Source organism: Dasypus novemcinctus, chromosome 2 (genome assembly GCF_030445035.2).
Source record: "Dasypus novemcinctus isolate mDasNov1 chromosome 2, mDasNov1.1.hap2, whole genome shotgun sequence".
NCBI lineage: Eukaryota > Metazoa > Chordata > Mammalia > Cingulata > Dasypodidae > Dasypus > Dasypus novemcinctus.
This window is the reverse complement of record NC_080674.1, coordinates 75,494,508-75,515,995: the sequence shown is the minus strand read 5'-3', so window position 1 is coordinate 75,515,995 and position 21,488 is coordinate 75,494,508. Positions and strand designations below refer to the sequence as shown.

At 35.0% G+C, this 21,488-nt stretch overlaps 1 protein-coding gene across 18 annotated transcripts in view; it reads left to right on the top strand.

Annotated features, from left to right (window-relative positions):
• Positions 1 to 21,488, top strand: part of GFM2 (GTP dependent ribosome recycling factor mitochondrial 2) — a 99,037-nt gene that overhangs the window by 416 nt on the left and 77,133 nt on the right. For 5 of the 18 annotated variants that reach the window (XR_011646015.1, XR_011646017.1, XR_011646014.1 and 2 more), the window contains exons 2-7: positions 4,673 to 4,751; positions 11,441 to 11,525; positions 12,955 to 13,003; positions 13,454 to 13,551; positions 15,428 to 15,553; positions 15,654 to 15,742. Coding sequence is in view for 3 of the 18 variants with exons in the window: in XM_058274808.2 (XP_058130791.1) it covers positions 4,689 to 4,751; positions 11,441 to 11,525; positions 12,955 to 13,003; positions 13,454 to 13,551; positions 15,428 to 15,553; positions 15,654 to 15,742 (510 nt within the window). In the remaining 15 variants the exon portion in view is untranslated. Of the gene's footprint in view, positions 1 to 1,861; positions 1,980 to 4,672; positions 4,752 to 11,440; positions 11,526 to 12,954; positions 13,004 to 13,453; positions 13,602 to 15,427; positions 15,554 to 15,653; positions 15,743 to 21,488 lie in introns of those variants that run through there. The other 13 variants (XR_011646029.1, XR_011646027.1, XR_011646028.1 and 10 more) reach the window with 5 other exon arrangements.

Below are 21,488 nucleotides of genomic sequence, written 5' to 3'. Positions count from 1 at the left end.
CAAATGTCAGGCAAGAAAAAGTCAACCTATTTTTTTTCTGGAGGTTCAGGATTAATTTCATAAATTCCTGGAGCCTTTTGGTGCACTGGTTAAAGTGCTGATTGGAATTGGATTTAGTGGCCCTCTAATGTCATGAAGGAAGTAATTCACGACAAAGCACATTTAATTAGGAACACTGTCAATTTTACCTTTTACTGCGTGTTCACAGAAGTTCCCTTAATTACCTTACAGTTTGGAACATGGTTCAGTTATAAAGGTAGCAAAAATAGCCGTACCAAAAAACCAAATTTCTTATCTCCCTATTAGTGCTTGGATTTGAGGCTCCATCTTCTAATGTGATCATATAGCTTTCTCTACAGTCAGAAATAATACTAGCTAGCAGTTAATATTAAAACATGAAAATTTTGTATATTTTAAGGTACACAAAATTATGTAATTCCTCAGCCTTAAATACACTTCCTTCAGGTAATGCCCCACCTATTTCACGTCTTTGCTTAGAAATGTCACCTTTTTTAGTGAAACCTCCCTTGAGTTCCTTACTTACAGTTGCAACTGCTGCAATCTCTTCACTGCTTAATTTGTCTCTAAGCCCATACCAGGTGCCATAGGAGATGCTAGGCATCTATTTATTTTGTTTATTATCTGTATTCCCTGACTAGGATATAGACTGTATGGGGGCAGGGATTGTTGTTTTTTGTTCACTACTTAACCCCATCGCCTAGAAAGCAACGGTAGAAACTCAATAAGTTTTCGATGAATGAATGAATGAATGCATTTAATTATCACACCAATTCTGTGATGTGATAGATGAAAAGACTGAGGCTCAGATTTTAATTGATTTATCCAGAATTGCCGAACACTTTGGACTTCAGCAAGTTCTCTCACTGTAAAGCCTCAGAAGTGCCCACCCGACATTTTCATTGTAATCAAGTTTATGGAGAATTTTATAAACTTTTTATTAAAGCATAATATATACAAAGAAACTTCATATATTGTGTATGCATGTTTCACTGGGTTTTCAAGTGCTGACCACACCCATGTAAACAGCACCAAAAAATTACTTTAACACACCAAAAAATTACTTTAATCTGCACCCCCAGAAGCACTCCTCATGTTTCTTTCTAGTTATCACCAATCCCAAGAGTAACCACTGTCCTGATTTCTAACAAAAACAGATTAGTTTTGTATGTTTTACATATTACATGGTTGGAACCATACAAAATGAATGCTATTGTGTGGGTTTAGTTTGCATAATATTGTGAGATTGATCTTTACTGTTGCTTGTAGTTGTCGAGCTTTCAGTTTATGGGAAATTTTAATAGGTTGGTTTGATTGTGAACTCATAAAATTTTTCATTTGTAATTCTTTAAGTCACTAGTGCCCTTTTTTTCTTCTGAATCAGAAATGGGAAAGAGGGAAAAAATGAGTTTTAAAGATTAAGTAATGGTCATCTATTTGCATAATATATAGAAGGCAAAGTGGTTAGTTGTCTGTCTTTATCTTTTGTACTTACTTTTAGATTTGATTGGCATTAGAAATGGACCAAATAGATCAATGCCAGCAAAAAAAACTGTCTTAAAAAAATTACCTCCTATGTACTTGCTAGTTGCCAAGGTGACTATCATAACTATACTAAGTACCCAGTCTTTGCATTTAGGCAACTGAAAATATTAATATAAAAATGTAATCCTCTGATCTGGAGGAAACAGAAAAAAAGCAAAAAGAATCTTAAAGCTTGACATTAACCAATAGTGAACATATTGATTTAATTCATACAAGCTATTATTTTTCTAAGAACATTGGATATGATCCAAATCTGAAATGAAGCTTCTAATTTAGGAGAAATTACGTATTTTTTTAGGAAAAATTACTACCTATAGGAGCAAATACCATATGCAAATGCAGACTATTTGGTGTGATGTTTTATGATCTACACTGATCACTTGAACCATAGCAACTACATCTTCAGCTTTGCTTGCGTAAGTATTTTGTGATCGTCTTTAAGTGTCCCATGATTCATCTTTTTGTGTATGAAGACTTACTGACATGATAGTCCATTCTTTTTTTTTTTAAACAGTCCATATGATTCGTGTTTGTTGATAGTGTTACTTTTTGCTGAATAAGGTGAATGGGCATTTACCGTTTTTTTCTCATCACTGCCCTTTTTGTACCATCAGGACTTAAAACTGTTGGTGAGCACATATATATTCTTTAAGGCCTAAGGATGTCTGGGTCTTATAAGTAACTGTCTTAATTAGCCCCAGTAAGAAACCATTTTCAGTGAAGGTAACTGACCAGTGGGGAAGAAGAAAAACAGTAGGCCATAAATAATTTTATAGGTTAAAAAAAAAAAAAAGCTAGGCATTGTTAGTAGAAGATCTCTACTCTTAGGGAGCTCACAGTAGTGGAAATAACTTGTCATTTGTCGTTAAGTACGTATGAGTTCCAAGAGTTGTGAAAACACAGAGAAGATAGTATTAAAACTTTGTAGAAGATTAGAAAAGGCTTCCAAGCTGGGAATTGCAAGGTGAATAGAAATTTACTGAGTTTGGAGAGTCTAAGATGGCTTTCAGGCACTAGTAACATTATATACAAAGGTCTGGAGGTATCAGAACATGGTGTGTTGGGGAACTCTAGCTAGAGTTCCAGGTATAGCACATGGAATGGGAGAATACAAGTCTATAAAAGTAATGAAATGGGCAGATTTGTTGCATTTAAAAACCTTTAATGGTTTAAAGGAGAGAAGTGACAAGATAAAGTTCCATATTTAAAGGATATAGATATAGAATGGGTTAATGAAGTATCTCCCACCTTAGTGATTTGAGCCTTTAAGGATTTTTCTGTGCTATTATTTACTTAATATTTTTCTTTAACATGTTTTTATGTGAGTAGATGTAACCTCATTCTAGGCAATAATGTTTATAAAGTTATGGGTTTGTGGGCTATTTTTTTCTAATATTTAAATAAATGATTATTGTTTATGTATAACATAAAATAATTATGGGCATTTCATGTTGGGATACACAGTGTTGGAGTAAGTTTTCAAACTTTGGTCTCAGGACTCCTTTACACTCATAAAAATGATTCAATATTCCAAAGAGTTTTGTTTATATCAGTTATATCTAATATTTAAATGTTAGGAAGTAAAACAGAGCAAGTTTTTAGATATTTTGTTAATTCATTAAAAATAATATACCCATTAGATGTTAATATATTTTTATAAAAATTATATTTTTGCAAACAGAATATTTAAACAGTGACATTTATGTTTTACAATTATGTACTCTCTTTAATGTCTGGCTTGATAGAAAACAGCTGCCATCTCATAGTTAATTCTGTATTCAATCTGTTATATATAAAATTTTTTTTTGAGTAATTTATGGAGAAAGTCCAGCATCACACAGACATATAGTTGGAAAAAGGAGAAATATTTTAAAAGCCTTTCAAAAAAATGTGGATAATCTTAGATACTGTACCAAACTTTGTCAAGTGACAAGTGGTAGTTGCTTAAAGATTAATTGTAATATGCAGCTAAATCGTATCAGTGGAATTTTTATACTTTATGTTAAAATCCGTTGGTCTACTTTAGAATGGATGTTTTGCCCATGGATGATCACTTGAAAAATATTATTGACTGAGTTATGCATCTTTTTGAAATGTTGACACATTTCATTGTACAATATAAAAAAACCCACATTGATTAATATTATCACCGATCACTTCAGAAAAGTCTTGTAAGTATTGATAAGCTGTGACACTCATAATGGCAGATCCAATTTTTAAAAATCCTTATTTTTATTTGAAAGCTTGAATTTATCACTGGCAATAAATATTATCGGTTGCCTTCTTTGAAGTGACAGCTTTAAATTAGTTTTAAAGAAAATGTCTGTTAAATATTCAAGTTTGAGTAATCTAATTTGTCATTTGGTCTCTCAAGTAAAAATGGTGTTCATGAAAATAAAGTGAATTAGCTTGTAACACAGTCAAACAATATCCTGTGTCCTTCCCATTCTGTACACCATCTCTTAAAAAAACTTGTCCTCAAGGGTTGAAATTTAATAAAATTAAAAAGGTTTACTGGTTAAGAACAGTTCTACGTGAATTTTTAAAAAAATACAAGTTCTTGATGGTGAAGAGTACAATGACTACTAGTACATTTTGGTGCTTCTGCCTAGATTCATGGTAAGTGGCAAACTCTTTGCTTACCATATGTGTTGGTTCAAGTTTCCACACATGGAAAACAGCATGTATTATCTTAGTATTATTAGGAAAATAGTTCTAGCACTCAGAACCCCCTGAAAGGTCTTGGGAACTTGAGTGGGCTGTAGATCATGCCATGAGAATCACAGGGTTGCATTGCTTCTCAGCCTTGGAAATATTGACATTTTGGCCCAGATAATTCTTTATCTCCATATCTTTCTTTAAGAATTAAAGTGTATTGAACAATAAAAAACATTTTAAGCTTGAGAATCATATTTCTCATTTAGTTGAAATTTTCATTTTCTGAATGATACATTGTATTTTTGATAGTTAAAGATATTGTTCCTAATTTTTAAAAAAAAAAATTTTTACCATATGTATTACATGTTATATATGCCTTATAAATGTCTTACTGACATATAATACATAATTCAGTTTTATAATTGTTTATATTTCTTTTTTCATTGAATAGCTGTTAGAGGAACAAGATGTTGTCCACCTTGAGGATATTTGCAGTGAATCATCAGGAAATACCAAGATTGCCCATTAATGTAAGATTTTCTTGTAAATTAAATGAACCTCAACAGTCTCAGTTCCAAAAGGACCTACTTTCTCTAATCAGCTTAGTTTACCCAAACCTTTGAATGTTTTAACAAGAGTTATAAAATCATTTCCTCTCCCCGTTTTCTCAAGGTAAACTAACTAAAAGAAATTAGATTAAAATTGGAAAGTATCTTAATGATAATTAAAAAAAAAAAAGATAAAGCTAAATGCTGGTCTTGGGTACCAGTTCTTTTTGAGGTATAGGACTCTATATATCTTCTAAGAATGGTAGTACTTAATGCACATCTTTACACAGCTAACTAAAAATGTGCTTGGTATCCATACTTTGAGACATCTTTAATATAATGTTCCTTTTCAATTAATGTCTGCACACAGTGGTTGGTATAATAAAACTATTTTTGGACTTCTGGAGACAATTGGAAGCTAACTTCTTGGGCAGTTTATTTCAGAATACATTCTTAACATCTAAATGTTGATCTGATTCCTTAATCCCCTCAAAAGTACTATAAATTATTTTATAAAATTACACCTACATTATACTTTAGATATATTAACTTCAGGTAAAACCATGTCTTATTATTTATAACTGAGTGAGAGACTACTTTAAATTTGGGCCATTTCTCTTTTTCTTCACTGGTTTCTTAATAGTGAGTATGGAGAACCTGTAATGAAGAAGAAGCATGCTTCCCATTGGTTTATAAATTCATTTTTTCACTTTAAAAACCATCTGTGTAGGATTTCGAAGAATATATCTTTCTATATTTTTTTAAAAATTTGTTGAAGTATATCACTAATACATAAACAATAAGTGTATAGTAATAGTTGTGAATTTATAAAACAAACATATATACCATCATACAGGACTCTTATAACTCACTCTACCACCAATATCTTGCATTGTTGGTAAACATTTAAACTAATGATTAAAGAGCATTGTCAAAACATTACTACTAATCAAAGTATTTTCCCCACAAACCACCTATTATTATTTTTATATCATCTATATATGAACCTACATAAACAATACGTATAGTAAAAGTTGTGAACGTACAAAGCAAACATGCATAACATCATTGGGGTCCCATCAACACTCCACCAATACCTTGCATTGCTGTGAAACGTTTGTTACAAATTATGAAAAAATATTGTCAAAATCTTACTACTAATTATAGTCCTTATCTTACATTTGGTGTATTTGTCCCCCAACCCACCCTATTTTTTTTTTTAATTTATTTTTTATGACAGAAGTTGTAAACTTATAAAACAGTCATGCACATGGTCAGAATTCCCAAACAACACCCCTCTATCAACACAACACACTGGTGGAACATTTGTTACAGACAAGATAATATCACCTGATTGTTACCACGTCAATAGTGTACATTTGGTACATGTTTTTCCATACTGCCCCATTATCAACACAGTACATCTTTGGCATAGATGCAAGAATATTACATTATTACTGCTAACAACAGTCCATAGGTCACTCCCGTTGTATTTTTTCCGTACTTCTCCACATTCCCACCACCTTACATTACTGATGTACATTTGCTCTATCTCACAAAGGACACTCTTGCATCTGTACCATCAACCACAATTCTCATCCACCTCTTGCTTTACTGTGCTATTCAGTTCCTAGATAATTCTCTAGCGTTCTGTCAATTGGCATTTATATACTAGACTACCATTTTCAGCCACATCCTCATTTATAAACTAGCTGTTACTCACTATTTGTTACCATCCACTCTATACATTTCCACACTTTTACAGTAAAGCTAATTAAAACTGCTACATACATTAAACATCAGTAGTCCATCTCAGTCCTCCTCTTACCTCCTTTAAGAATCCACCACCTACCACCAGGTCTTAAAGATATTTTCCTATAATTTCTTCCAGGATCTTTATGGTTCTTTCTTTTATTTTTAGGTTTTTGATCCATTTTGAGTTAATTTTTGGATAAAGTGTGAGATAGGAGTCCTCTTGCCTTCTGTCGGCTATGGATATCCAGTTCTTTGAGCACCATTTGTTGAATGGACTGTTCTACCCAGCTGTGTGGGTTTGACAGGCTAGTCAAAAATCACTTGACCATACATGTGAGATTCTGTTTCTGAACCATCAGTTTGGTTCCATTGGTCTATGTGTCTGTCTTTATGGCAGTATCATGCTGTTTTTACCACTATAGCTAGATAATATGATTTAAAATCTGGGGATGAGAATTTGCTTTTCCTTTTTAAATGTTCCTGGCTGTTCAGGACCCCTTACCCTTCCAAATAAATTTGATAATTGTGTTTTCAATTAAAAAAAAATGCCGGTGGAATTTTTATCGGGATTGCATTGAATCTGTATATCAATTTGAGTAGAATTGACATCTTAATGATATTTAGTCTTCCAATCCATGCACATGGAATGTTCTTCAGTTATTTAGGACTTTTTTATTTTTTACTTTATTTTTATTTATTTTTCTTTATTATTTTTTTTAACGTTACATTAAAAAAATATGAGGTCCCCATATACCCCCCAACCCCCTCACCCCACTCCTCCCACATCAACAACTTCTTTCTTCATCATGGCACATTCATTGCATTTGTTGAATACATTTTGGAGCACTGTTGCACCACATGGATAGTGGTTTACATTGTAGTTTACACTCTCCCCCAGTACACCCAGTGGGCCATGGCAGTACATACAATGTCCAGCATCTGTCCCTGCAGTACCACCCAGGACAACTCCAAGTTCTGAAAATGCCCCCACATCATATCTCTTCTTCCCTCTCCCTACCATCAGCAGCTACCGTGGCCACTTTTTCTACATCAATGGACTTTTTGATTTCTTTTAACATTGAGTTGCAGTTTTCTGAATACAAGCACTTTACTTTGTTGGTAGAAGTTCTTCCTGACTAATTGAGGTTTATCTGTCATTTTATTTTCACCACTCTTTTGACACTTTTAGTTAACTTTCATTGATATAATTTTCATTTCTAGACTCTTCCAGGCCTCTCTCTCCTGTCTTTTTTTTTCAGGCTCTAGTACACCCTTTAGTAGTTCCTGAAAATCTGTTCTCTTGGTTAGAAATTCTCTGTTTCTTTATTGTGAATATTCTAATCTCGCCCTCATTTTTGAAAGACAGTCTTGCTGGATATAAGATTCTTGGCTGGAAGTTTTCCCCTTGTAGTATCTTAAATATATCAGAGCACTGTTTTCTTGCCCTCATGGTTTCTGATGAGAAATCAGCACTTAATGTTATTCGGTATCTCTTATATGTTATGCATCGCTTTTCTCTTGCTTCTCCCAGAATTCTCTCTTTGTCTTTGGCATTTGATACTCTGATTAGTATGTGTCTCGGAGTTGGTCTGTTCGGATTTTGTTGGATGGGAGTACATTGTGCTTCTTGGACATGAATATCTATGTCCTTTAGTAGAGTTAGAAATTTTCTACCATTATTTCTTCAAATAGTCCTTCTGCCCCTTTTCCCTTCTCTTCTCCTTCTGGGACATTCATGACACATGTGTTTGGATGCCTCTTGCTGTCATTTAGTTCCCTGAGACCTTGTTCAGTTTTTTCCATTCTTCATCTTTTTATTTTTGCTTTTTTGCTTTTTTTAAAACTTTTTTTAAAAATTAAAGTTACTATATCACAAGGAATTTTACATTAAAAAACACAAAAAACAAAAAACATGAGAGGTTCCCATATAACCCACTCCCCACCCCCCTCATCTTTTCTTTTCTTTTGTATGTTCACTTTCAGAGGCCTTTTCTTCAAGCCCACCAATTCTTTCTTCTGCCTTCTCAAATCTGCTGTTATATGATTCCAGTGTTTTTAAAATTTCATTTATTGAGCCTTTCAATCTCATGAGATCTGTGTATGCTTTCAAATTCTTATTTCTCCTCATCCAGTGTCTTCTTAATATCCTTAATCTCTCTGCCATCTCATTGAATTTATTAAGGAGAGTTGTTTGAACTTCTATGATTAGTTGTCCTTTATGTCATCTGGAGGCTTATCTTGTTGCTTTAACTGGGCCATATCTTCCTGTTTCTTGATGTGGATTGTAATTTTTTGTTGGTGTCTTGGCATCTGGCTTATTGAGTATTTAATCTGGGTGCAGTTTCTCTCTTTAGGTTAGGGCATCCTGCCCTTTCTCCCTTGCTTGTTGCACAGTAGGAGCCAAGGATGTAGTTGGTGCTAAAAGCTGTGAAGGCTCAAGCTGTCCTTATTGCCACAGGGACCAATGAAACTTCTCCCAACTTTCTCCTTTGCCAGGGGTAGAGATAGAGTCACAGCTATGTGGAATAATCCAAGTCGTGTAGGCCTAGAATGTAGTTGCCCAGAGAGACTGATGAAGCTTCCCATCCCTTTCTCCCCTGCCTGTGGTGGGGATGGACTTGCAGGTATAGCCAGCAATCTGTGCAGTGTGGGTCCAAGATGACTACCATTGTGCCGGTAGACTTCCAATTATTCAGTCTGTACCAACCAAATGTACCTGCAGTTACCTGGATAGGCTGGTGCAGGGCCTGCCAGAGGTGGTGCTGAAGCCTACCCTAGGGCTGCAGGCCAATCTAGGTGAAAGAAATTGGTTCCTACCATCGCTGTGATTTTTGATCAGCCTGTCTTCCCCTCATGCTGGGGATGGAGTCAAATGGCGGCCGTTGGCCTCCTTCTAACTTGGACAGACTCACAGCTGTTCCTAAGGTTAAACCTTAGCCAGGCACGTTTACTAATCAGTAGCTGAAATCAGTGGCCAACTGTCTCCTCCTCCCCTGTTTTTGGAAAATGGAGCTTCCAATTCCAGCCACAGAATAACTCCTGGGGCAGCTGGTACTGCCAAAGTAGGATAATCACTGGCCTCCACCACTTGGCCAGTAATTTCCCAGAGAGGATGGCATAGGTCCCCCCAACTTCCTCCCTGCCGGAGGTGGGGTTGGGGCTTAGGCTAGAGCTGCAGTCTGATCTGGATGGAAAGAAGCTCATCCCCACCAGCACTGTGATTTTCAGTCTGCCCCGCTTCCCCTTGTGCCAGGTGTTAAGATGGTGGCTACTGGCCTCTTTCTGACTTGGACAGGCTCAAACTTTAGCCTTCTTAGGATTATACTTTAGCCCACTGAATTTACTCATCAGTAGCTGAAGTTGGTGCCCAAACTTTCTTCCTCCCCGTTTTTGGAAATTAGAACTTTCAAGTCCAGCTGCAGGATAGCTCCAAAGGCAGCTTGTGCCTCCAGTGGAGGATGGGCATAGGCCTCCGTGATGTGGAGTGCTCTACTTAGAGATCTTCTCTGCAGATGGGCAGTCTCCTCCTTCCATTCCTTCAAAGATGTTGCAGGATGCTCTTCTGGCCTCCTGGAGCCCCTAAACAGGTGTTTCAGGTAGCTATAGATAGCTCTGGGTGTGCTAACTGCCCTGTAGCAGGAACTGACTGTAGGAGCTCCTTACTCTGTTACCATCTTGCTAGCTGTCACTCTATATTTCATTTTGAATTCATAAGTGGCTAAAGGAATTATATAGATTTTCTTCAGTGTTTTTATTACTGACTCTTTCAGACTATAGATCCAGTGACAGTTAGATACTGAGATCATCTAACCCAGTGATTATGCAGTGAAAATTTAAATAGTTTTTAGTCTCTACTCTTGAAATACTTTCTTAGCATAATAATATATCATTGCCAGAAACTTGTTATCTGATGTAGTAATAATATAGAACACAAAGGCATGCTTCAACAATCTCATGAAAGCAGACTATGGTAGCCCAAAATTATTACATGCACGAATAGCTATTCCTAATATGTTGGAAGTCACTAAATGTGTTTCTAATGGTCTAGGGATGAGTTAGGAGAACATTCTATTTCTTGGGGGAACATTAGAAGGTAAGGGAAGCAGCTGCAGTGAAAGGTGGGTTTGGGCTTAAGTAGACCTGCCTGAACGTGTTCCTTTTCAATTTTAAGTCTATATTAGAGATACCTGGGAACTTGTAAAATTGCCAGTGCCCAGTTCCGCTAATCTTCCACTCCTCCACTCCCGTATTTTTTAAAAAGTTTTCCAGGTAACTCTAATATATAGCTACTGTTATAAGCCCTGTAAACAGCTAATGGTTTTAGAGTTTCTGACCCCTGCCAGTTCTTAGTAGTTGTGAAAGAGAACCAAGGACTATCCAGGATGAGGAACCTTACTTGTCCTTTCTGATTCTCTTATCTAAACTTTAGGGCCAGGGTTCTCAAACTTTAGATGTCAGAGTTACTGAGAGGGCTTGTTAAAAACAAATTACTGAAGGGAGCAGATGTAGTCCTGTGGCTTGAATGCCTGCTTCCCATGTACGAGGTCCCAGGTTCAATTAATCCTTAGTACCGCCTTTGGGGAAAAAAAAGAGATTACTGGGCTTCATACTAAAGTTTCTGATTCAGTAGGTCTAGGGTGGGGGGTCTTAAATTTTTACGTTTCAAGCAAGTTCCCTTTTGATGCTAATGCTAGTCTGGGAAAGCCATTCTGTTAGGATTAGCTCAAAATATTAAGTCAGTATTAATTTTATCCTTATTTTTTCCTGTAGTATAATTTCAGGCTATTCGTTTTCAAGAGAATTTACTTTAATAAGTTAGGACTACTTTAAGAAAACGTGAAGTATTTTATTCTCTGACAAATCATAGTTAAACAATGCTAAAATAAAATTAAAGTCAAGTTTTTTCTCCTCTCTAGACTATGTGTTGCTGTAAACTAAGAGCAGATTTTAAGAGATTAAAGTCACATATACGTCTTGGAAGAAATTACAGTTCCCCACCAGGTCAGGTACAAATGTTAGATTTTTCCCATTTTACCCAAACTTTTTGCTTTCTTGCCTTTCTCTCTCTCTTTCTCCTTTCCTTTGTTTGCAAACACATCCCTTGAACAGGAATCTCCATGGGAGTAATTTGGTAAAAGTAAACTGTGGGTGTGTGTAAGTATTCTGATAGCAGCCAGGAGGGGATACCAATATATATGTGTCTGCATCTGCTGGGCATGCTAATAATGAGCAAAGGGAAGGGTTGATGACTTTAGTAGCTGGCTCAGAAACTTAGTATGTAAGTATTTGTAAAGTGCTCTTGCTTGTAAAATATTTGTTTTCTGATCTTTTTCTGGTTTTTATACAGAAGTGTTTTCTGCCAGAGTTTTATCAGAATAATCTTTATAGTTTTTTTAAAGTAATTTAGTTAATTATTTATACTTGGATGTTTTAGGTTAGGTGAATGCCAATTAAAAGCTAGAAAGCTGAGGAACTGACTACTCTAATTCTGAAGGTTTTTCTTGAATTTTGAAGTAAGCAAGCATATAGTAGACTACAACGAATTTAATTCTGTTGTTTTTCTCTTTACTATCTTTGTCATGTAAGAATAATAAGGTATAAGTATTGATTGACTGTTGATTTGCAAGGACAGTTGAATTTAATGTGCATTATTGGTGTATACTTAGGTTTCCAGTTTTTGCCCATGTGAATTTAACTGTAGCAGTGTAGATTATCTTTGAATTCTAAAATGTTCATCAGGTTTTTAAAAATAGAATAAAATGCTTGTTTATAGAAATTTAAGAGAACTGGTTTGCATAGGAGGAAGGTATAAATTAAACTTGTAAATGTAACTGCATTCTTGTTTTAATATCATTTGTTAATGAAACATATTGTAAACATGGAACAGTCATTATGGACTTTTCTTATTCCAGAAATACTACTTGGTCTTTTAGAAGTATTAGATTATTATAATTGCTGTTCAGTGATATAACTCTTAGGCTGTCTTTAAAGATACTGTTCCTGGGATTGGTAAAAATTTCATTGTCAATTGATGCAAGCATCAGTCTTATTAGCCTTGGGAAAATGCAGGTTTACAGAACTCCATTTTTCTTTGATTCAGGATCTGCCAGTGCCTTAAAATTATCATTATGAAAGTTAATCTTAATCCTACAGTTCTGTTAATAGAAGTGTAGACGTTGGAAGAGAGGGGGGTAAAATATTTTTCTAAGGATATGATCTAGAGATAATGTTTAAAATAATTTACCTTGTTTTGTCATCTATAGCCTTTCCATATAAAATGCAGGAAAATAAATTTTAGATAAATGAGTTTTATTTAGCTTGAATTTTACTTTATGTGGAATTACAGTATTTGCTTTAACATTTTAAATTCTTTCATTTGTACATTAAAGGAAAATTTCTTATGTTAACAGTCCGATTTTAATCTTCACAGGAAATGATATCAAATCCCTTCATTCCATCATTAATCCTCCCATGGATAAGTAAGTACTATCATTGGTATCTTCTTTTCCATAGGATACCATGAAAAGTTCCAAGTTTTCTTTTATGGACTTGAGTCAGTATTATTAGAAAATGCTGTAATTTCTGTGACTTTCTGCCCTAGGCAATTATAAATAGATATTGGTATGTATTTTAAAGCTATTTTCTTTTTTTCAGCTCAAGCCTAACAGTGTTTAATTTAGCAACAGCACACATTTCATGGAAATAAATGTAATATATTCTCAAGATTATAGTTATTTTCTTTGTTATTCAGCTGTTTTGTCAGAATAAAACAGGGCATACTCTGAATATGTTTTCCATTTTCTAATGTTTACACCATTATATAAACTAGAAATCCTAACTGGCTTTGACATTTTCACAACACTGATTTTGGTTTTAAAATTTTGGTAATTCCCATCTTGTAATGCATATTGTTTTTTACTTTTAAACAGAATCCGTAATATTGGAATTATGGCTCATATCGATGCAGGCAAAACTACCACCACAGAAAGAATATTATATTATTCTGGATACACAAGATCACTGGGAGGTTAGAATGGATTCTTCCTGTCCCCAGCCCTCATTGCAGAAGCAGCTTTGGTAAACATTTAATTAAGAAGTCAGCCTAGAGCCCTTTAGTATGGCATGGAGGCATATTGATATTTAAACCACAACATAAAGATAAGGTAGTTGCAACACCCATCAAAGGGTCTTCATAGATTCACCTAAACGTCAGACTACCTTTGGCTCTAATCTACTCATAAGGATGCAGGCTTGCTTACCAGCAGGCGGTCTTTATGTGATTTTTTCTTTAGAAATCCTTATAGCAGTCCACATAGCTATTTGGGTACTATTTACTTTGGTCCCCCACAAAAATGAAAGGTTAGGAGTTAGATGACAAGATTTACATTGGGGGCTTAGAAGGCTCATCACCCACAGAATAAATATTTCTTATTATAGCCCCATAGGCATAACTAACAGGTGCCTCACAATAGGTTGGCTCAAAGGGAAGGCAATGCAGAACTTATGAAATAAAAGGACAGAGAGAGAGACACAAGAGGGGAGATAAAGATGGGACCAGGGGACTCACAGCTTCTGGAACTGAGAGCCTCGACCCTAGTTTCCACCTCGTATTTATTGGAAACTCTCAAGCAGTTGTTTGCTATCTGAACTGCAACATCATCGACAATAATAGAGAACAACTGCAACATCTACAATAAGGCAACATCTATAATAGAACAGGTGAAACTTTTTCCCACAGGACATGTCATGCAGGGAAGCCCAAAGGCTATGTGTCTTCATTAGGTATTTATAATTCATTTATAGTTCTTTCCAATTCAGTGATCAGGTTAATTTTCCATCTCTTTGATCAAGTTTCTAGGAGAAAAGAATTGGAAAGCTAACCAGAGGTTAAATTCTCATGTAAAAGAGGAAAAGATTTCATTAATGTTTAACCCACAGTACACAGTATTACCTAAGTTTTAAATTTGTTTTTAATTATAACTTATCAGAACATGGGGTTCTTCACTAGACACAACACTTTGAATCCCCTTTGGTAGTGAATTTTTTTTTTTTTTTTTTTTTTTCATTTTGTTTTCAATGATGATGCCCTAGCCCCACTCTTGGAAACTAGTTCAGTTGGTCTGAACTATGGTCTTAATGTCTATTAAAGCTCCATGGTGATTTTAATTTGCAACCCAGTTGAAAACCATTGCTCTAGACTCCTGGAATTGACTGAGACTTAATATGATAGTTATAGAGGAAAAGAACACCCAGGACTAGAATCTTCATGATGGTAAGATCCTAAATATATTAGCATCTTAATTTCTCATAGAATTATTGCTATGTAAATAGGGATATGACTAGCAGGAAAACATGGAACATTAATGTGTCACAAATCGAATAAGAATCTTTTCCTCACTTCCCAGTTAGTGTCCCTGAAGTGAGGGTCCATATGAGGTGAGCCTTGGTAACCTTCAGGTTATCTTTGGTCTCTTCTGCTTCAGGCCATAGATCTAGAATTATCCAGATTGTGGCAGAGCTCGCTGATCTTATTTTTTTTGGTCATATGAGTAATCATAAAGAGTTCGTAGGAAATAAAGACCTTAAATCCTTCTGAAACACCTGTTATTAAAGTCAAGGTAGGAAAAAGGAGGGGAAGTATATGGTAAAATTATTTAAGCTAAGATTTAAATTTTGTTAAAGAAAAGAAAAATTACTTAGATATCAAAATTATTAATCTTGGTGAAAACCTTTTCTAGATTCAGGATTTATTTAGGGAAAGATTAAGGACTTCTAAGTATTAAACCAAATATTTTATAAAGGATGTTTTTTAAAGCAAATTAAACTATGTCAGATATCAAGTATCAATAAAATTCCTTTGCTATGAAGACTAAAGTATGTCATGCCATCTTTTTCCTGGTTAGATGTTGATGATGGAGATACAGTGACAGATTTCATGGCTCAAGAGCGAGAAAGAGGCATTACTATTCAATCAGCTGCTGTCACATTTGATTGGAAAGGATATAGAGTCAATCTAATTGATACACCAGGTATGGTGCCATTCTAACAATGCAGAGATGCTACATCATTTGGATTTTTTCTGTTTTTTATAAAAGATTTTAAGTGTTATATTTCTCTTTTTTTACTTAGGTCATGTGGACTTTACCTTGGAGGTTGAACGCTGCCTTAGAGTGTTGGACGGTGCAGTGGCTGTATTTGATGCATCTGCTGGTGTAGAGGTAAAAAAATAACATTGCTGCAGTTAAGATATAACAGCACGATTAAAAGAAAAATCAGATTCAGTGAAGTGTCACTTTACTTGGTGAGTTCATATAAATCAAATTATGGCTAAAGGAAGTTGACATTTAATATAGAGATGTGATCTCTTTGTGATCTAAGTTATCTCATAGTAAAAGGAAAGTAAAATTTACTTTTCTGTAGGAAATTAGAAAGTTAGTATCAAAGAGTAGAATCTGAGCTAAAGAATAAGTTAGTCTCCCCTAGTTTTATAGATTCTGGCAAAAAACACAAGACTCCTGAGTCAGAGATAAAGGACTTTATTACTCGTAGAAATAGCAGTAGCCAGAGTATCAGCATTTTCTTGTACTGTTTAGCTCCATTTCCCACATGAAGGGAGTGACATGAAGGGAACCTGGTGACAGCTACAGCAGTGGGTTGTGTTACATGAGAGTAATCCTGAGCTTACAGAAGGCAAATCTTCCATAATGGGCATTAAGTACTCCCTCCCTATGCGCCATAGGAGACATTTTCTCTGTCTTTCAAAGGTGTTTGCTTTACCAAACACTCTTGAAAAGATAGTCCAGAACAAAAGCAGCCAGTGACTCTCCTCACAAAACATGCAGAAACATGACAGACACATCAAGAATTGTTTCCCCGTAGAGAGATTGAGAGGTGAAGAATTTTCTTTTCTTTCTTTTTTATGATTGAAAAATACTTTATTTCAAAAGTAAGAAGACATTCTCTAAAACAATTAAAGGATGTTTATATGAAGGATAAAGCACAGGAGATTTTTTTATAAGATACAGAATCTTTCCCTCTAAGGGTATTCAGATGTTTTAGAAAAACATTTTATTAATTCTTATTAAGAGTAGACTGATAATCCAAGAATACTTTTTGTCATTGTAAAGGAAAGAAAATCAAATACTAGTTTTGCATGAAGATACTATCTGATAAGACAACTCTTAAAAATCTTAAAAACCTATCAAATCTTAAACACAGTTTACCTTGACAGATAAAATCCCTTTTCTGAAAGCCTTTTACAACTTTCTACATCTGTTAAGATTGCCCTACATATTCCAGTTTCTCATTCTGTAACAACCTGTCATTTTACTTTAAGACTATTTTCCATTCCCTTAACAAAACACATCCTGCATACCTTTTATTTGTTATCAAAAAGATCATGTAAATTGTCAACCCAACATCCTTCAGAACTCATTTTACGTTTTTTGGTCATCTTAAAGATCTAGTTGATATGCTATATTATATTAGAATACTGCATAAATTTAGGAAGAACACACCAAACTAGAATAAAATTTATGCTTATATTCTACTTAGTATTGATAATTCCAAAGACATAGGTCTTTTTGTTTTGTTAATATTCAGTCAGTCCTATTTGCCTAGGGTTTACCCAAATTATGTGAAATATAATTTTTTTCAAAAATTTGGATTTACTTCTATGCATACTCTGTTTTCATTGGGAATATTAGAAGTTGTTTTCCTTAATTTCTGGAACTATAGGTATATTAATTTATATGTAAGTGCTTATTTATCTTTAAGCCAACTTGAATAGAGCTCTTTAAAGGAATTTCATAAGTTACTTTGGTAATACCATTTAGAGGTAGGAAAATGTCATACATCAACATATAGACAGACACACAGACAGCTAATAGCTTTAATTAAAACTAATTTAGGTATTTGTCAGACACAATTTAGGTATTTATCAGACACAAAAACAAATAAATCCTATGGGCTTACAATTTCTCATTTGTCTTTGCAAAAGACAAAGAGTCCTTTAATGAAACCATTTTTGAGTCTTGCATTATCTTCATAAGTTCTGAGTACTAAATAAAGTATGCATTCTATTCAGCTGTTTAGTTTTGGAGCTCCTTTTCTAGAGTGATGAGTAATTTTGTCTAATTAGATATTTTCCAAAATGGACATGGAAATTCCAGGTTGTTTTTGGTGAGATTTTGTCATTTTGTTAGAATGATACAGCTTCTAGCCCCATAAATTTTGAACATGTAATATGCCAGAGTGCCAGAATGTAGAGAATCAAAGTTTTAAATAAAGATGAGGATCCCATCTTTATCGTTTCACTTCTTAGTTTGTGCACCGGACAAAGAAACAAGCAGTAGCAGAAATGAAACTGATCTTTACCAAAAGGCTAGGGACTTAGGCTAAAATTTGAACTTTCTCATCACTAAGATTAACCCACTAACCTTTGGACTGACAGCTAGTGAGATCAGGAAGCTCAGACACAAAAATAGTGGTGCTCAGATCTGAGAGGGACTCGTCCATGTATCTTGGAGATGGTGGGGTTAAAAGAAAACACAAATGATTTAGTAGGCACTTAGTCTCTCTTTCTTATTGTCTCCTCCAGAGTCATTAGTGGTCACCTTTGGATCCTCTCCTCATGGCCAAAACTTCCAAAAAACCAAAAAATATCCAAAGGAAATTAATTTTATGGATCTCGTAATTAATTTTCAAAGCAGTTCATGAATTAGACAACACACAATCCCTAAAATGGAAGGGAGCTTAGAAGAGTGAAAACGAAAAAAGCTTCTATAAATAGGACAAGGTAGTCTTAAAATAATCTTATTGACTGACACAGGGTTGGTTTTCCTTAAAGAATTTTCTTCTGTTTTGTATTATTATTATTATTATTATTATCATCATTAAGGAAATCATGAAAATGCTCTAATAATGATTGAAGTGATGAATGCACAACTATGTGATTATACCAGATACCATTGATTGTACACTTCGGATGAAATGTTTGCTTTATTAATATGTTTCAATAAAATTTCAAAAAAAAGATTGTTAAAAAGAATTCTTTCCCCAAATAATAAGTAAATAAATTTTGAATATCTTATTTACTGCTACTGGGTTAGTCATTGTCTCTTTAGCTGGTACCCCCATTGTCCTGTAATCTCAACATAGGCTTTATACCACTAAAAGTGGTATTTTACAGAACTGATCAAAATTAACATCACCAAAAATGGGACATATTGGCTCCGTAGACATCCTGATATGAGGTACTTGAGAAAGATACATGCTCTATGTGTTATATTCCTGCCAAAAATAATTTTAGCCCAGATCTAATCATGAGAAAACAGATAAATCTAAATTGAAAGACATTCCATAAAACAACTGGCCAGGACTTTACAAACAATGAATTTTTCTTTTAATGTCAGCATCATGAATGATTGGGGGAAAAGACTAGGGGACTGTTATAGGTTAAAATTTGTATATGGACTATATTTTATAGATAAAGGTATTATGCCAATTAAAAATTTTCTGAACGTGATCATTGTAATTGGTTATTTAGAAGAAATCCTTATTCTTAGGAAATACATGCTGCAGTATTTAGGGCTGAAGTGTCATGATCTCTTCAGCTTGTTCTCATTGTTCAGCCCCTATAACACAAATACATACACATTCTTCTTTGAGAAGAAGATGCCGAGATGAGGTTATATGTGTAGGAGATTTATGGGGGGAAATGCCTATGAAAGATAAAGTGGGAAAGAAGCAGAAAAGGGGGTGAGAGCATTTAGACTACATTGCAAGTGTGTTAAGCTAACAATTTCTTTGAAAGGACAGAGGAAGCATAAAACATAAAATAAAGATAAACTGAAACTCATCAAAATTAAAACTTACTCTTTAAAACTGTAATGAAAATGAAAGGCAAGCCACAGATTGTGGAAAAATATATGGTGTTAGATAAAAGTATCATATGATTGCTGAACTTCCTGAATGCAATAATAATATTGGTTATGAAAGAGAATATCCTTGTTCTTAGGTTATACATGCTGCTTTACAGTACCTATATATGACCAAAGAAATATATCCAAAATATATATAAAATTCTTATAAATCAAATAATAGAAGTAAACAACCCAGTAAAATAAGGGCAAAGGACAGAACAGACCCTTCACCAAAGATGATATGTGAATGACTAGTCAACACATGAAAAGATGCACAATTATTTATCAAGGAATTACAAATTAAAATCACAAAGAAATATCATTACGTACCCACAAGAAAGGCTAAAATTAAAAAAGACTGATAGCGCAAATTGTAAACCATAAACCTTTAATTAGTGGCATTGCTTCAGTTTGGTTCATCAATTTTAACAAATGTACCTCACTTTTTTTTTTTTGGATGTACCCGGGCCAGGGATTGAACCTGGGACCTTGAATGTGGGAAACCGACACTCATCCGCAGAGCCACACTGGCTCTTAATCCGCTATGATTTTGAAGTAACTTTTTTGTAATCTAAAACTTCCCTAAAAATAAAGTTTATAATGACTTTTAGTTTTTTTAAAGATTTATTTTATTTATTTCTCTCCCCCTTCCCCCCCGTTGTCTGCTTTCTGTATCCATTCGCTGTGTATTCTTCTGCATCCACTTGCATTATCTGGTGGCACTGGGAAACCGTCTCGTTTTTGTTGTGTCACCTTGCTGTGTCAGCTCTGTGTGTGGCGCCGCTCCTGGGCGGGCTACGTTTTTTTCACACATGGCAGGGCACACACCTTGCACATGGGGCATCCCTACGCAGGGGCACCCCTGTGTGGCACAGCACTGCTTGTGCACGGCAGCACTGCTCATGGGCCAGCTTACCATACGTGTCAGGAGGACCTGGGTTTGACCCTCCATATGGTAGATGGACACTCTATCAGTTGAGCCACATCCTCTTCCCTATGATGACTTTAAAAAATGAAAAAGATAAAAACATTTAGTAATTACGAAAACAAAAAGACTGATAGCAAATGATGGAGAGGATGTGGTGTAACTGAAACTCTCATACATTTTTGGTTGGAATGTAAAATAACAAAATCGCTTTGGAAGATTTCTTGGCAATTTCTTATAAAGTTAAATTTACACTTACCCTATAAGGCAGTATAGTACTTTTATATCTTTTATAAAAGATATACTTTTATATCTTTACCCAAGAAGAATGAAAACATTTGTCATAAAACATTGTTCAGAATGTTTTAGCACCTAAATTACTAATAACACCAAAGTAGAAACTATCAAAGTGTCCATCAGCAGGTAGATAAGAAAACAAACTGGTACATTTATACAAAGGAATATATTAAAAAAGTAATAATAAATAAACCAATATACTCAACAACATGAATGTAAGTCAGAAACAGTACATTGAGCCGAAGAAGCCATGCTATCTATATGAAGTTCAAGAATAGGTAATAGGGAAGCAGATTTGGCTCGATGGCTAGAGTGTCTGCCTACCACATGGGAGGTCCACGGTTCAAACCCAGGGCCTCCTGACCCTTGGGGTGAGCTGGCCCACGCACAGTGCTGTTGAGCACAAGGAGTGCCGTGGCACCCAGGGATGTCCCCTGCATAGGGGCGCCCCACGTGCAAGGAGTGCTGTAAGGAGAGTCACCCCGTGCGAAAAAAGTGCAGCCTGCCCAGGAGTGGCACTGCACACACACAGAGCTGGCGCAGCAAGATTACACAAGAAAAAGAGACACAGGTTCCAGGTACCGCTCATAAGAACGCAAGCAAACACAGAAGAACACACAGTGAATGGACACAGAGAGCAGACAACAGGTGGGGGAAGGGGAGAAAAATAAATTAAAAATCTTAAAAAAAAAATAGGTAGAATGAATTTATGGTAAGAGAAATCAGAACAGGTTACTTATGGTGGGTGGGCACAAGGAAAATTTCTGGAGTGATAGAATGTTCTATATTTTGATTGGTGTAGTTATACAAGTGTATATA